General features: G+C 39.8%; 1 protein-coding gene across 2 annotated transcripts in view; it reads right to left on the reverse strand.

Annotated features, from left to right (window-relative positions):
* LOC146696509 (netrin receptor UNC5D-like) overlaps positions 1 to 17976 on the reverse strand; it is a 286577-nt gene that overhangs the window by 17459 nt on the left and 251142 nt on the right. For both annotated transcript variants that reach the window (XM_085474633.1, XM_085474632.1), the window contains 2 exons: positions 15727 to 15954; positions 4948 to 5097 (listed from right to left, as the gene is read on the reverse strand). In XM_085474633.1, coding sequence (XP_085330759.1) covers positions 4948 to 5097; positions 15727 to 15954 — 378 coding nt within the window. The remainder of the gene's footprint in view (positions 1 to 4947; positions 5098 to 15726; positions 15955 to 17976) is intronic.

The following is a 17976-nucleotide window of genomic DNA, read 5'->3' on the forward strand; positions in this document are numbered from 1 at the left end:
CATGCCCGCTCATGTGTGGTTTGCTTTGGTGTTGTGTTGGCTTGTCATTCACCTCCTGTCAAGCATAATGTGGCCAGTGAGGTTGGGCTGGGGGCTCTACAGCCATTTGTATTTGCATTTATATTTTTGCACAACTTGCATAAGCAACACATAGGATTACATCAGGGATTGGCTCTTCTTGACCCCCTTCTTGTTTTCAGTGGTGTTGGACAGGCTGATGAGGTCAGGCAGGAGTCTTTTTGAACTATGATGTTTGCAGATGACATTGTGATCTGTAGTGAAAGTAGGGAGCAGGTGGAAGAGTGAAGAGAGTGTTTGCATCCAAAAAACTCCCCAAGAAGAAGATCACAATAAAGAGTGTCCCAGCATTTTATTTGTTTTTATCGTGGCTGACACTGTGTATAAAGCACCCGGACACTACCACATGGTAATTAACACATAATGCACCACCCACAAGTGTGACTGTTGGCAATGATGCTGGTCACTTTTGTGGGCTATGTTGAAGAGTCGACAAAGATTCAACACAGAACTCTAATTGAGTCATAAGGTGGTAGTGAGTGCTACTATAATGCAGGGTTTGGAGACTGTGACACAAGCAAAAAGCCAAGCGCTGAAGGCGTTAAGATTTTTGTTTTCCGTGGTTTAGAGACAAAGTTAGAGAGGCAAGGTTGAGATAGTTTGCACATGTACAGAAGAAGGATGTTGAATATGGAGCTTCCAGGGAAAGACAAGGAGCACAGAGAGGATTCACAGCCATGTAGAGGGTTGGTATGACACTCCAGAATTAAGCATGTTGATTCAGACTTTGTGTGGTAGGAATAAACCATTATTTTTGTGTTTTCCAGAGGAACTAGATTGTATCTCAAAGTTGTGATTACACGCTGAACTGTGAAAATTAACTGTTGCTGATTTCTTGATATGTGCTAAACTGATTTGAGTACTGACTGAATTAAATTTTCTTTTCTGTTGACTCAAATGCAGATGAAGTATTTGTGAAATTCCTGAATTGTCTGTGTCAAAGGTCACGGAGATGAAAGTCTGAACTGCACTTTAAAAAACAAGATACTAGAACTGAATAGACTGCTACAAAAACCTGGGTTATAATTAAACCACTACTTACTAACTTGAAAAGTTGTACTTTATCTTTTCATTCTTTAAACTGTTTTTAGGGATTTGCATGCACGATTGGAATGCATTCTTCCACTTCTCATTTGCTCTCACAAACCTTGACTCTGGTCGGAGAGATCTGTAAAACACTTTCAGTGCCACATCGAAATGAGATGATTTGGGGCACTGTTCTACACGTGGCCACACCATCACATACACAGCCACTTACATGAGGCAGGATAAAAGGTAAGAGTGGGCTTTGAAGTTTCAGTGATTCCAGGGTTTGATGTATTTATGCATGGAAATAACAACTGTTAAAGAGACAAAGAAGTAGTCATGATAAGATTTGCAAATAGAGCCTGAATCCCAGCAGAGTTACTCTGATAACAGAAGCAGCTGTGCTGTAAGCAGTCTACTGTACGGACGAATTAGGTGCAGACGAAGAAGTTTGCCTTTGATGTATAATTAATTTCAGTGGAGGAGGCACATCTTTGAGGAAATGTCCTTGACCTCTGTTCAACTCCATCTCGGCCATATCTGCATCTTGCAAAGTGACCTGTCTGTGTGGCAGACTTAGCACATGTGGCTTTGATCTGGGCTGCCCAGTGAGGCTCACGACAGAAGATAATGGAATCTGGAAGCATAGGCGAACAGGATGGGGGGGGGTGATGGACGTAGAAAAGCTGGGATGCTCTTTAGCTGACTTGATGTATGGCTCGATGCTCTGCTATTATTCTGCACCTGCTCGGGCGAAGCAGGTTGGCGCTGCCTGCCGTCCTGAGGCCTTCATAAATAAGGCGGTGCAGAGGGTAGGTGTCTTTGAAGCGCTTTCACCCTGTATTTACATCTTTAAGTCACAGCGGTGTTACAGTGAGGACAACAGGTACACAAACAGAGGCCACTGATCTAATACAGTTTGCTCTTAATGGCCCTGAAAGCAAAGCAAACACAGAGCTATTAATCACTGCTCACATCCTTCTTCATGGTCCATGTGTGAAAGAGAGAGAGTGGGTGCCTGTAAGCCACTTTACAGCAGAAGTCACACTAAAAGAGCAGTTTAAAAGACAAAATGGTGCAGAAAGACCAAAAACAAACGTAATTGGAACGTTATAGAGCCTAAATTAATAATTTTCTGCTGTGAGTGTCTTATTATATATGGGGGCATAGCTTAAAGAGGGCCTTGGGTTTGCACCAACCCTCTGAGGGCCCATCAAAATTGTGCTGTCATGTCAATGCAACCATATCACAGTACTGTCAGTAGCTTCCCCATTTTCCAAGGGTTCCCCACAACACATAGACCCACATGTTTGATATGGCACTGATTTTTATACCAAGTTTTCAGTCCTGACCCTATCCTCCCATTAATTATTTTTGTTGTTAATACATGAGCATATCATGGTTTACCTTCCTTTATGAATCTAATAATGACTAATTAAAAAATAGCAACATGAACCTTACTTTTAATATGACATTATCAAGATCAAGATTGTTTTTCCCATGGACTTTTCTTTTTTATTCCCTTTGTTCGCCATCAAAAAGAATACAGATTTCAGGCACTTCCATTTGGACTGTCAGCACTGTGGGTGGACCTTAAGGGTCCAGGGACATAATAAAAGGCAGCTGTGGCTCCTCAGCTGAATTTTACCGACATCCTTTTACAACTAGGTGAAAGCCTTTAACACACATTAGCAACACTTCTCAGTAGTAACAACCAAGCTTATTATTCAGGCAGTGACAGCTTAGTGCATCTGCACCAAAACAATGGAACTAAGGACACCGACCCCACCAGGGCTCAGCAGCTGATGGTGATGTACATTTCACACAATGACTGCAGAGAGCAGGTCATCTACTAATTGAAAGGTTGGTCGTTCGATCCCTGGATGTAGGGAAACGTGCTTGTATGAATGGGCATGAATGGGGGAATGAGACATGTTGTGTAAAATGCTTTGAGTAAAGAATCAGTCCATTTACCATTTACTTCACATTGGCAATGCAGGTCAAATCCAGGAACTACAAAGAGGTTGTGCAGCTAGTTTTAAAGCATGACATCACTTGAAAAAATTTTAATTGTCTGAATTTCTCTCTAAGGTCACAAAGATGTAAAAATATGCTTTACCTAGGACTGATGTATGTATTATAGATCAGAACACCTAAACTGATTAGACAAGAAAGAGATTAGCTGAGCTGCAGCCTAAGCCAGGCTGAACACAAAGAAAACTTAACAGGCTGTTCACATAAACCAAAATCTGAAAGGTTTGTTTGGACCTGACTGGCAAAATGTCAAAAGGACTGCAGGATGTCTTCAGTTCCCTATGATTTATAAATGAAAGCATTTTATATTCAGATGTTTCTTACTTACAAAATAGGAAAATTATACAAATCCATTATGTCTAATGGATTCCATACTCAGAGAAATAGATGAAAATGATTGATTATACAGTAGAATTATTTCCCCTATAACAATATCTCTCTAAAATAAATGAGCTCACACTGAAACCCAAATGGCAACCAATAAAAAGCAGAACATCACAATCATTTAATAACATTTAAAAATGTAGCCTTGACAACTTATGGGGAGGTAAGAAAATAATAAACCTTATTTCACTAAAATTGTGCAATGTATTATTGTGTATAAATATTACTGGAGTAATGAGTCAGTTGTCTGCTTAGGTATTAAATGTCATTTTGTTTATAACAAAAAAAGAAAGATTCCCTTTTTTAAGCATAAAAAAGTTTATTTTGATTAATTTGAACTATTTTGTGGCGAAAGTAACAGTCAATATGAATTTCTTTGTTCCCTTATATTTAAATGTAGATGTATTTTTACATGACAGTCATATCAAAATGTGTTTACAAATGTTCATTTTTATTAGTTTTAATTTTTATTTGGACCAAATATCAGTCTAATCCTGGATGGCCATGAGCCGATTATAGATGATTTGTCAGCTCATTGACTGTTGTCTACTACACCTAACACCTATGTAGGGTCCTCTTTATTTTCATTCTAGCAGACCATTTTTTGTTTCAAAAATCTGTTTTATTGTTTTGTTCAGTTGTTTTTTCTATAATGTAGAAAATAACCATTTTATTTTTTTAATTACCTTCAAGTTATAACAGCAAAGCTGTGACACCAACAGTGAATCAGCTGATGGTACCAAAAACTGGAGTGTGCAAACTGATACTGTCTTTGTGAGTAAAAGTGGGTAACCAATAAGTATAAAGAAATATTCTATACAAAAAGAAAAGATAAGCTAATTCTGACAGCTAAGTAACAATTACTTGCTGCTGCCTGAAGTAATGTCAAGTAATGAGAAATGCTGCTTGTGTTAAAACATTTTTTAAAAAGAAACAACAAAATTGAAATAATATTCACAGATAATATTTAAGTAATCTCAAAAGGCGATTTAAATTTACACACACAAAATGTCATAATGTCATCTACATAAAAATTCTTTTTCATAACGTCAGCTTAAAAAATTTAAACGAGGCCATAATATGGACCTCGTATATACTGTTGATCTTAATTAAATGTTAAGTGCTAATGTTACTAATGTTAATGAAAAGTGAACGACAATAAAGTTCCCTCAATAAGCATCTTACAACGTGGTTACCAGATCCAACAGTACAGTAATTAAAGCCAACTAGATAATCCCTAAAATTCATTAACAGGAAAAACAGGTATAAACACTCCTCAGACTGCTGCTTAATAAATCAACCCTGGGAGGAGCAGAATTTGCAGAAACACCGCACTAATTAGCTCGAGGGAACAAACTTGCAAATTACCACTTACATACAGTATATGTTTTCAGTTCATGTTTTGTCACTTCCTGCTGTGGTTACCTGACATGTGGTAAAGGGTTTGATGCTCCATAGAAACTGGGGAACATCCTGGATGGACACCTGCAGGCTGAAGGTGTTCGCTCGGAAAGGCAACATCTTTGGCTCCTCGAGGAGCTGACCGCCTCTGGTCTTCTCTGCAGCCACCACTCCCTGAGGTGGAAAGGAAAGGGAAGAACAGCAGGACAGGCAGAAGATGAGAGAAAAAAGCAGGTTGGAAAGGTCATAACCCAGAAAAAGGGAAAGGGCGGTCAAGGGATGAAAGTAAAGGAAGGTAAAGCAAAGATTAAAAGAAAGGATAGAAAATGACAAAGGCAGAAAGGAAAGCAAAGGTAAAGATGAGAGGTAAAAAGAAAAGGAAAGGAAATGAAAAAAGAAAGCACAAGAGAAGAAAAGAAATATATGGAAACGAATGAGAAAAGGAAGACGAGAGCATGGAGGGAGGAAAGTGAGAGTCAGAAAAACAAGAAAAAGATGAGAAGAAAAAGAATCAGAAATGAGATTATTGCTAGAGAAAAATCAAGAACACAGTGTCCTCCTTCCTTTTTGAATGTACACTACCTTTGCATATCAGCAGAAACACCTGTTGCTAATCCTTTCCTCTGTCACATCCGCTAATTGACTCATCTCAAATATTAGCACAGAGGCAGGCTGCCAGCGACTGACGTCAAGTCTCAACTGAACAAATCTTACAAGTCACACTCTCACATTAGCATCACGTTTGCAGGCTCGATGTGACAGCTTGAAGCTTGAATTTAATGCTGGGGGGGGGGACTTGTATGAACTCGGCAGAGGATGGGTACGTGTTTGGCGGGAGGAGGGGTGCAAAGGTCTATCGCCCAAATTGGATTTGTGATGATGAGGGAGCACTTTGATTGTCACTTGCAGGTATTCATCTGTCATCATCGTTCAGTGTGGCAGTGGGATGGTTTGGCGTCTGGCACGTCTGTCCTCGGCCACCTCAATCACAAAAGTAAAAAGGACGAGAACAGAGCTGTGACTAATGTCAGGTTTCACTGATTGATTCTGACTGAGTGTCCTTATGTGAAAGGAGTTATCTGTGCATATATGTGTGTGTGTGTGTTTGCATGTGTGCTTGCAGAAAAGCATGCTCGGGGCACGTGGCACACTGTGAATGCTGTTGGTGTGAAAACAAATCAGCTGTTGGCAAAATGCAGATAGGATAAAATATGGTGCCACTCCTTTGCCATCTGTCTTTGTTCTTACTCTGTTGGCCTGAGACTAACCCGATCACGCTGGATTTTAGTTGGTTTTCCCCTGTCGCAGCGGGCTAGCTATGATCTGTGGTAACATCCCCACTTTTGAACTGATGTGAAGCTGTCAAGATGCTGTGATTGAAGCCGTCTGTAGACGCTTCCTGATCTGCTGTTTGACACATCACACACCATTGATGTGTCTCAGATCATGTCTTGCACCTAAGGAAATGTCGCAATACCAGTCAAGAATATTAAAGCCTTCCAGAAGAATAAAGTATCAAAGTGGAAGGAGGAATTCAAAACATTCAAAGACATTTAGCCCTCATCCTACTGACTGAGGTCCACGGAGACCCCAGAGGTATATGTTTTGCAGTATCTCTTAGACGTCTTTTTTATTATTTCAACTTTTTTAATGGTTTTGTCAATCAATTCATTTCGAATGATGCCACATCACTGTTTTCTAGTTATGTTTTAATTACTGCTTTGCAAAAATACAAATGCTTTGGAGTCCCAGGGAGACCCCTGTCAAAAGCATCCAATTAAGCAAACTCAGATGCTGTCGGTGCATTTATCCTTTGGGTGGGCAACTTCCCAGGCTGAAAGCTATCAGAATTGTCTGATCTACTTGAGAGGGCATAAAAATCAGAGCCATTACAGACACATTGCAAGCCTTAATCCAAGTAACAATGACCCTCCTGGGAGTGAGAAAAGCTCCACCTGCTCATATGACTGTCCAATGCTTAGCTGAAAAATCTACTCCAAAAAGGTGTTACCTTTGCTCCTGAAACAGATATACAAGAACCTAGCAACTGTTTGGTCTCCCATATGCTGATGTGGATGAGAAAGGATGAAACGATGCGAGAATCTGTGTGCATTAACTGACTGCAATGTGTGTTTAACTAGTTGTTTTCAGTTTCTAGACCCCGTACAATCATAAGAGATCTCATTTTGCACTGCCAAGCATAAGTTAGGCTCTGTCTTGGTTGGTGTTTCTCTCTACCACAGCTGCCTTTTGTCATCAATTCTGTTCAAAATCTCTATGGGCAGAATTTCTAGCAGCAACGAAGGTGTGGAGGGTGTTAAGTTTGGTGCTCTCAGGATGTTGTCTGCTTTTTGCCGATAATGTACTTATATTCACCTGGGGCATTTTGCAGTCAGATGTCATGTGAATTGGAGTAATTAGCACCTCCAAGTCTGAAGCCATGGTTCTAAGCCAGAAAAGGGCTCACTCTGGGCTCTGAAGCAAATCTGGAAACTGGAAAGTGATCCAAATGAGCTTCCTCTGAACGGTAGGGTAAGCTCAGTCATTTGGGAGGAGCTCAGACTAGAGCTGCTACTCCTCCACAAAAGTAACCAATTAAGATTGTCTGGGCAACGGACCAGAATTTATCCTGGGCACCTCCTAGGTGAGGTTTTTTATCACTGGTCTGGCTGGTTGTGTTTATTTCAATTATTTTTTATCTGGGTCAAAATGACCCCAACAGAAAATTCTCAAATGAAAAATTTATTCATTAAGTTGTCACGGTTCTGGGTCGACCCAGTGCATCTAGATTTCTGGACTTTATAGTGTTTGAAAAATTCTGTTGATTCTTGGATTCATTTACCTTAAGGTGAATGTTTGTTTAGGTGATGTTTAGGTGAGCCCCCAGTTTTTAGTTATCTTTAGTTTTTCCTCCCTTCATGTCTAACCTTCTGTGAGTCAGTCTTGCTTTTATGTCTGTTCCCCTTTTTTATGTCCAGTCTGTCTCTGTCTGTCTCACTCTTTCAGCTCAGTCATGTCCCTGTCTGGTCTGTGTTCTCCCCAGCCTGTCATGTCTCCATGTCTGTTTATCCCCATTACCAGTGTCTACTTCACTTGTCTTAATCTGGGTCTTGCCCCTTTGTGTCTGTGTGTCCTCCCCAGCATCCCCTGTGTGTAGTCAGTTGTCTGGTTGCAGCGTTTGTGAACAGCAGTTTTCAGATCTTGCCACAGATTCTCGATTGGATTTAGATCTGGACTTTGACTGGGCCATTCCAACACATGGATATGTTTTGTTTTAAACCATTCCATTGTTGCCCTGGCTTTATGTTTAGGGTTGTTGTCCTGCTGGAAGGTGAACCTCCGCCCCAGTCTCAAGTCTTTTGCAGACTCCAAGAAGTTTTCTTCCAGGATTGCCCTGTATTTGGCTCCATCCATCTTCCCATCAACTCTGACCAGCTTCCCTGTCCCTGCTGAAGAGAAGCACCCCCAGAGCGTGATGCTGCCACCACCATATTTGACAGTGGGGATGGTGTGTTCAGAGTGATGTGCAGTGTTAGTTTTCCACCACACATAGCGTTTTGCATTTTGGCCAAAAAGTTCCATTTTGGTCTCATCTGACCAGAGCACCTTCTTCCACATGTTTGCTGTGTCCCCCACATGGCTTGTGGCAAACTGCAAATGGGACTTCTTATGGTTTTCTGTTAACAATGTCTTTCTTCTTGCCACTCTTCCATAAAGGCCAACCTTGAGCAGTGCACGACTAATAATTGTCCTATGGACAGATTCCCCCACCTGAGCTGTAGATCTGCAGCTCGTCCAGAGTCACCATGGGCCTCTTGGCTGCATTTCTGATCAGTGCTCTCCTTGTTCGGCCTGTGAGTTTAGGTGGACGGCCTTGTCTTGGTAGGTTTACAGTTTTGTGCCATACTCCTTCCATTTCTGAATGATCACTTGAAAAGCGCTCCATGGGATGTTCAAGGCTTGGGAAATCTTTTTGTAGCCTAAGCCTGCTTTAAATTTCTCAATAACTTTATCCCTGACCTGTCTGGTGTGTTCTTTGGACTTCATGGTGTTGTTGCTCCCAATATTCTCTTAGACAACCTCTGAGGCCGTCACAGAGCAGCTGTATGTGTACTGACATTAGATTAAACACAGGTGCACTCTATTCAGTCATTAGCACTCATCAGGCAATGTCTATGGGCAACTGACTGCACTCAGACCAAAGGGGGCTCAATAATTACGCACACCCCACTTTGCAGTTATTTATTTGTAAAAAATGTTTGGAATCATGTATGATTTTCGTTCCACTTCTCACCTGTGCACCACTTTGTATTGGTCTTTCACGTGGAATTCCACTAAAATCAATTCATGTTCGTGGCTGTAATGTACGGAGCCCCGCAGGGGACATGGGAGAAAAAAAATTAAGACAGACTTTTGCGAGATCTCGCAAAACAAACTTGCAAAAGTTTTGCGAGTTTCATACATCTCCGAAAACGTCGGAGCACTTTTACAAATATGTGATGTCTTGTAAACCGAGCAGATATCTGACGTTTACACAACTACATTCACACCTCAAAATATCTTAAAAGTGTATTTTGTGACCCAGAAAGAGTAATATTACAACTAAGTAGCTGCTGCCATTGTTGGGAGACTTTTGCGAGATCCCGAATTTGTTTTGCGAGATCCCGAGTTAGTTTTGCGAAATCTCGCAAGTCTGTCTTAATTTTTTTTCCGCCCATGTCCCCTGCGGGGCTCCGTAGTAATGTGACAAAATGTGGAAAAGTTCAAGGGGGCTGAATACTTTTGCAAGCCACTGTATGTATTGTCCCAATCTCCCCTTATCCTGTGCCGGAAAGTCAGTTCTTCCACCATGTGTTTTGCTCATGTTTCATATTACAGTTTAGTTTTCTGTTAGCAAAAGTCTTAGTCTCCTTTTGCCTTTTGTTTTCTGTTTTTGTATGAATTCATTGAGCCTTAGTAAGCAGCTCACTTAAAATTAGTCTAGTCTCCAAGCGTCTGCATTTGGGTCCTCTCTCCAAAACGTAATCAGCATCAAACAGATCGTGAAACAAGCAGGTTAGATTATTGCATCACTCTATTTGCAAGACTCCCTAAATCATCAGTAAAAAGTGGAAATTCAACCACATTACCCCAGTATTTAAATTACTTCACTGACTCCCACTACAATGCAGAATTACCTTTAAAATGATTTTAATAGTTATGGTTTGCTCCCCCCCCCCCAGTACGTCTCTGACTTGCTCACTGTCAGACCTCTCAGGTCATCAGGTACAGATCTTTTAACTGTTCCCAGAATCAGATCTACGTGTATTTAAGGCACTTTCAGTTATTGTGGTCTTGTTCTTTGGAACAAGCTGCCTGCTGACCATAGATCAATTACATCTGTGTGTACATTTAAAAACAGACTAAAAATCGTTCTGGTCACACACTTACACTCAGTAGTTGTTTTTTGTTTTACTGTAAACCCTCACTGTTTTTTAATGTCTAAATTTTCTGTTTTAAGCTTTTTGAGTTTTCATGTAATGAAATGTGCTATATAAATAAAATTGTCATTGTCAATAATTACATAACTAATAATTCTAGAAGTACAAGTGAGTTTTGCTAGGATTATTTTGCTACTATGATTGCATCTTACAGTAAATAATGCTTGGGGTCCCCAGGATCCCCTGTCATTAGTCCATTTATATATAGTCCATATAAATGTAGTGGTATGATGAGCATTAGAGTGAATTTCTCCAAGGACATTGTTGAATGACAGATTGATTAAACCAATAACACAAAAGATGAGTATGTATAAGTGCAACAAGCCTTTACAGATGACAGCGGAAAGAGAAGGAAAGAGACTTGACTAAGACTTCCAAGCTTCATTTAAGGTAAAAAAAAAAAAAAAATTACAGAACTTAAAATTCTACAGGGTCAATGCCATGATCCTGTCTGATAGCAGACTAGTCTTCCAGCTGCATAATTTTCTCAAGTACGGCTGCAACAATCAGGAAATATAAAATGTGAATAATTTTAATGATGTGAAATTTCTAAGACTATACAACATTTTTTTAAGATAGGAGCAACTATTTTCAACATAAAGTGGAGTAATGAGAGAAGTTAGACTTCTTATGAGAGTTTCGTAAACCAAGATTATCTTTTCTTTGTCTGTCTGTCATGCGTTCACATTAACACATTTATATCAGCTCAGTGTGAGAGTCTTAACTGTAGGGCCATTTTACTTACCTTCACTGTTTGGAGGTTAGAGTGTTGTATAGCAACTAAACCCCAGCTGCAAACTCATCACCTTTCAGAGGTATGCATTTTTTTAAAAATCTTACCCACATAAACTGTGGATGAAAATTTAATTCAAGGGTGAAAATCTGGTGCTTTGCACCGCGGTCTAATTAAGGGATTAATTAATGGCCTATTCATTATACTTTGTGAATGTATAATCATGTTTTTACTGCTCAAAAACAATAAACAAATAGGATTTAGCCTCTCTATTTTTTGGACTTGGTCTGTTTTCCTTTAGCCGGCAAAATAACATTTCAAACATGCTTAGTGCAATTTGAAACACATCAATTTGTCAACTGTAACTCCTCCTCCTCATGGCAGATGGCAAATAATCTTGTTTGCAATGTGGGTGAAATAGGCTCTGGGTATGTGCTTAAGACACGTCACGTTTTGTTACCTTTCCTGATGTGCTGTTAAAACACTCACATTATGCTTCTGAATGAAGTGATGGAAGGTCACAAGGATCTATTGTGATAAAAAGCATTGGATTAATTTTTAGAAGTTATTTCTATCTGATGTTAAAATTCAGGAGTGATTCTCTGCCAAGGCTAAAGACTAAAGGTTGAGGTGAAAAGTATTTTCTAGGAGCATTTTCATTGCTAGGAAAGGTCTGCCAGCAGAATACTAATACTATTTTCAGGTAGCAAGTTTTATCCACCTTCTCTCCAACATGACTAAATGCTGTGGCCTTGGACATGGACTTACTTTTGGTGGAGGGGGTTGCTCATTCCTAAGGAACAAGACACTCTCTTTTTGCCTTTGTTGTTACAAGTTGGTGATATAAGACTTGTTAATGGCTAAATTCAAAATTAGGTGGTTTTTAAAGGGTCAGTGATGCTGAAGATTGAGAAAACAAAAAAAGTAACATGTCTTCCAAATACTTATTTTCTGTGTATAAGAGCTAATAGAGTTATGCACTGATGGACCACAAAAATAAAACCATGGTGGTAAAATGAACATCATCTGCTTGGGAATCTTGGGTCATGGCATTCATGTGGAGGTTGCTTTAAAATACACCACACACCCTAAACACTGATGGAGACCAATCACACCCTAGAGCTGCAACAGCGCTGCCCGATAGCCGGATAATGTGCATGCCACACTGCAAAATCTGCTTAGGAAGAGAGAAACATGAAGAAGACCCCAAGGCAACTTCCCATACATCATGCACCCACTGAATGCTGAGAAATGTCCGGGACACAGCTCCAAAAGATTCCAAGTATCTTTTAGAGCTGTCATCATCTACCAATTTACTGGTGCCGTGATGTAGTTTTTGTATTTATTTAGCACCAAGTGTGAATGTGGGCATCTTCATGTGTAAACCACTGTATGTAACAAAGGTCTTAGAAGAGATGCAAAACATAAAGAATGACATTGCATGTTTGTTTTTTCCATTTGTTTTTTTCATATTTCTTTTCATACGTTGTGCTGCGTCAAAGAAAACAGAATCCTGCAATTTTTCTTTTTCTGTTTTTTGTTTTCAACTAGAAAAAAGAAAAGAAAAATAGCTCTGTCACACAAGTGTTTGTGTTGCATGAGGCTTCCTGTTGATCCAGAATCCCGGTCTGTGATTGACTTTGTGCTGGAGCATGGGAAACACACAGCAGAGATGTGGCGCTAACAAACAGGAGCCCAGGGGACATGCTAAAGTCTGGCATCTGCTCGGCAGGCTGGGAATTCATAAACCAAATCCAGAATGCATTTTAAAGCCAGCTGCCGCTGATGTTGGCAGCATGGCAGAAGGTTGGTCAGGAGGTAGTCAGTCACGAAGCTCGCTATGCTCTGTTCAGCTCTGTCTTCCTTTACTCAAGCTCTCTCAGGAGGATGGAGAACTTGATTTCCCTCATGTTCACTGATGAAATTTCAATGATTAAAACCCTATAGGTTGCTGAAGGATAATCAAATCAAATGAGATTTTTAGAAAAGAATGATTGGTGAACGTTTGAATGGGAGCGATTACAGTACGGCACACTATGTCTGACTCTATTAAAAGAACAAGAAGAGCATCCATCAAGTTGCTACAGAGTGTTTAAAACACTGCTGTATTGTTTCTCTGTGGTAATGAATGTGCAATCACTCGTATCTGAAAGTGCACACGTTGCGGTCCCTGCTGCCTCAGAGAGCGCAGGCAACAACCACACACAAGATGCTCATTGTGAATGTGGGCCACGGCCTACAGTGCAATCTGCACTCTCCTTGCAGAGTGGAAAATATTCATCTTTGTGTTTAACGGTATAAATACATAGCTAAAGTGTTGGTGGACATTTGCAAAAAGACTGAACTTTCAATTTGAGAGTCCTGGAAATTAAGTCAGCAAATACAACACAACATGAAAATCACTTAACAATGGCACGAGGCGAGAAAAAAAAAATTAAGCCATTTGCAGAGCTTAACTTTGTTTGTTTTGTTGTTGTCTACATAGACAGAAATTTACATTTAACAGTTACTGTTACATTTGCACTCAGCAACCTTCATGTTCTATAGCTTGAATGCAACCAGCTGGCAGCCAGCTGACTCGAGTCCCTTGGAGTTGTGTTCATAGACAAAGACTCATTCAGACTGGATTTGTAAATTAGACAACAATTATTTGCAAACATTGCACAATCTCTCTGAGAGTGATTGCAGTTTTTTAAAGTCAAACTGCAACTGTGTGCAGAAAGGTTGCGTCCTAACAGGCTACCTGTGCAATCACCTTGTGGTCAAAAGCAGTCGTGGACTGTGCAATACTCTCAAGCTGTGCAACCATTTAGTCACCACAAGTTGCAATTAGTTGCAGAATTTTGGAAAAAAAATTAATATAATCACCAGAAGCCACCCATCTTTTTTCAAGATGTATAGAGGAGGCCGCTGTCTTATTTTTACCCATGTGACTGAATGATTACCTTGCTCTGAATTAGGTGTTAGCTTGATCAAGATGTCTTGCTGTTAATGTCCAGTGTTGGATGGTTTTTCAATAGAGTTGTTTTACTGCAGGTTTTCTCTTATGCAGTCTCTTTCAACCAAAATAACGATGGCGGACATGTTCACCTTGAGGTTTCAAAACGTGAGTTTAGAAGCCAACAGGTGACATCACAGCAGCTACATCCATCTTTTATACTGTCAATAGCTGGAACTGAATTTGTGAAATTTCCTTTTTAAAAGCTGGGAATACAACACAATAAAATCCTACCATAGGTGTAAAACATGACAAATAATGTCTTCTTTTGTTGATCATGGCCAGAAAAGGTGTGCTAATAGTTCAAAGTCAAACTCTGTACTGTACCACAATAGAGGGTGCAAGGTATGACTAGAGCATTTAGCTGAAAAAACAGTTTATGTAGATCCAGCAGATAGAAATCAGCCAAGTCTGTTATGTACGGATTTGTTTTTATTGATTTGGAAGTGAAAGTAGAAAACCCAAATGACAACTGCTGACGAACATCAGGACAGAGAACTAGCAGGAGGTTTGCGCAGCTCAAAGATTATGCTTCACTAAACACACCAGTGGAAACAGCATATACTACAAGACCTGAAAAAAAGGTTTGTATCTATATGTGTGTGTGTGTGTGTGTGTGTGTGTGTGTGTGTGTGTGTGTGTGTGTGTGTGTGTGTGTGTGTGTGTGTGTGTGTCTTTGTTGGAGTGAGGGGGGCTCTTTCTCAGAGTAAGATTGATTGCATGGAAGTCCATTTATTTCATCAAGGCAAGTGTCAGACCAAAAAACATCATCCTTTAAATCTGCACTAACCTGAAAATTTCTGGCCACCTATGGGCAGGGCGTAACATATGACTGATGTCATAACGCCTTTCAAAGTTGACACTACTAAAAGTTTTTTGTAAGGTGGCAATTTTCACTTTTTAAAGTCTCTACAAGCACATAAAGGTAATGTGACTGTTAGACGACTAAATCCATCACTTGCTAACTCAGAGTGCTTGCCTTTAGATTACTATAAGTAGCTGCCTGCCTTTTGAGAGTAAACAGAAACAGTAAAGTTGTGGATCATGTACCCAAATTTTTTTTTAAAAAAAAGAAGGGCAAAAACATGTAAAGGGAAATGCTACTAAGAAACAAACCTGCATGAATGTACTGGGTTTACATATAGAAATGAGCAATATGTGTAATAAACCCTTCATTGGTGGAGTTGTAAGTATGTCTTGTAAATGTATTTCCGTAAGATGCTGGCATTACAGCTACGACCCATTTCAAATGTTCCATATATAAACATTTTACCTGACACATTCTTTTTGTACATTAAAAAATAAAATAACCTCCAATAAATGAGAGATCAAATAAAACCGGGAACTACCTCAAAGCATAGGGGAGTGCAGCCATACATCCAAAGGTTCCACTTTAGCAGCTGTTTTTAAATACACCAGTCCAGCACTAAATTAGTTTTGCCCTGGGAATTAGCAGTTTATAATGTCAGGTTTAGTGCAAGGAAGCTAAACCCTAGTCAGGCCTTTATTACTGGCCTCTTGCAGATAAATTAGACCCTGGACAGCACATGGAAAGCACAATCATAGCTCAACCATGAACAAAAAGGGCGCACCTGAAAGGCATGTGGCGTGTCGTCCACACAGTACACCCGCAAGGTGTAGCTCATGGAGCCAACCTCCATGGTTCCGAACACAGCCAGCTTCAGCCTCTTGATGGCAGCCTGCGTCAGGGGCTCACCCACGAGGGCGTAAGAACCTGGCTGGTCCAGCAGCAAGTGGCAGCTTGTCGAGTCCATCAGGCAATAACATGAGGTGGATTCCTCCTCCACTGACATCACTTCCTGTCACAGAAAAAGAGGTGAAACACATGAAGACATTATCTTTAATCAATTCACGTATATATGTTAACAAATGTAATTCAGTCAGGAGAAGCTTTAGCCCATCAGCATTAATTTATATTTGTCAGCATGCCACTGTCCAGCGTTTATTCTATAGAATAAAGGTGATGAGAGGATAGCTTTTTACACTTCCAGTAGAAAAAACAAAGACTAATGACTGATTCAATTAGATGTGGAACTTAAGGACGAAATGGTGTGGTGGTAGATTGCAAAGAGGCTTGCAGACTAAAGCAGCTTAAAATCCTCATGTGTTTGCCTGTTGGATGTGTAGAGGAGTGTTAGGTGAGCCATCGGTTGATGTGGCTCATGAGCTTGACTTTTGTGCTCGACTTCGCCTAATTCATGTAACCCTGACCTCAAAGCATTAGATCATGGGTGTCCAACTCCAGGCCTCGAGAGTCGGTGTCCTGCAGGTTTTAGATGTCCTTGATCCATCACAGCTGATTTAAATGGCTAAATTACCTCTGCAACATTTCTTGAAGTTCTCCAGAGGCCTAATAAACTAATCATTTGATTCAGGTGTGTTGACCCAGTGTGATATCTAAAACCTACAGGACACCGGCTCTCGAGGCCTGGAGTTAGCCACCCCTGCATTAGATACTAAAATGGTGTATTTTATCATCTTTACTCATATGATTGGAGCAGAATTGGCTGAAATGATTGGCCTCCTAGGCCTCGACCTTGGGCACTAACAATGAAGGTCAAGGTCAAATTATTAGCCAACCTAGGTACTCATGTCACCCAAGCCTAGCCTAGTTTTCAAGTTTGAAGACCATCCATAAACAATTGGGGGTAATGTAGGTATGTTTTTACTGATTTTCATATTTGGTGTGACCTTGATTTTGACATTGACCTGATTTTCACCAAACCCTGGTATTTACCATCACACAAAATTTGAAAATGATATGTTGTACACTGTGGACACTACACTGCTAATAAACAGACAGACAGATACTCCCTCCTTTCAGAGGGATAATAGGAATAATAGTATAGTCTTTAACAGATTTTTGTTGTTACTCATCTGATAAATGTCTTTAATGTCTTAATCTTAATGTCTAATGTCGCTCCTGAGAGTGAGATATAACACAAGAAACAATAGATGTGATCATGTAGGAAAAAGCCAGTTAATCGCAAACTGTCAGTCAGTTTTTATTATGCTGTTTTAAAATGTTTTAGGAAATACTGCATTTCTGAACAGAACTGCACTCATCAATAACTGAGAGCAAAATCTGTGATACCACTGTGATCCATAGTCAAAATTATTACAAGCCTTTGACACATTGCTTTTTACACACAGATCTTCTTAAACTACCATACATAAACTCTAAGAGTAAGCATATACTTGAAAAAACAAGTTGGATTTAGGGAATCTCTTTAGGCCTAACCTGTAAACTCATTTAGCTAAAAATCTAATGTAAATATTTCATCATTTCTGTGTTGAGCTGCTCCACCACAGAGGTCCCTGCACTGGGAGAAAGGCTGTACCTCTTATTAAAACACAAAAATCAAATCCAAGAAAGTGCAGTACACATTATAGGACAGTAAACAATAAAAAAGCAGACAGAAAACAGGTTAAAAGCCAGAAAAATAAACATAAAAAAACAAAAATAAAAGAAGGAATTATCTAAAAAATTGAAAACATGCATATGAGATTACCTAAGTTCAAAATTCATGCTTTACACACTGAGCTATTTTCTGTTGATTAGAAGTGTAACAATAAATTTGGTTCAAAATGACCATGTAGCCAATGTCGTCATCACAAGATGACATGACTCAAGAATACTTGCGCAGGTCCTGTGGTTGTAAACCAAGGTCAATTTTGTATGGCTTTAAAAATAAATAAACACACCTTAAACTCAATTCTATATGCGGCAAGAAATGCAGGGAACCATGAGGTTATATTTCTCTTTTAAAAACATCTACTGTCACCTTTTCATGTTGCCCGTTGCCACAATCTTTTCATAA

The sequence above is a fragment of the Copadichromis virginalis genome, linkage group LG12 (genome assembly GCF_057382275.1).
Source record: "Copadichromis virginalis isolate Kocher_CV1m ecotype Utaka linkage group LG12, C_Virginalis_male_GT1.1, whole genome shotgun sequence".
NCBI classification, from domain to species: domain Eukaryota; kingdom Metazoa; phylum Chordata; class Actinopteri; order Cichliformes; family Cichlidae; genus Copadichromis; species Copadichromis virginalis.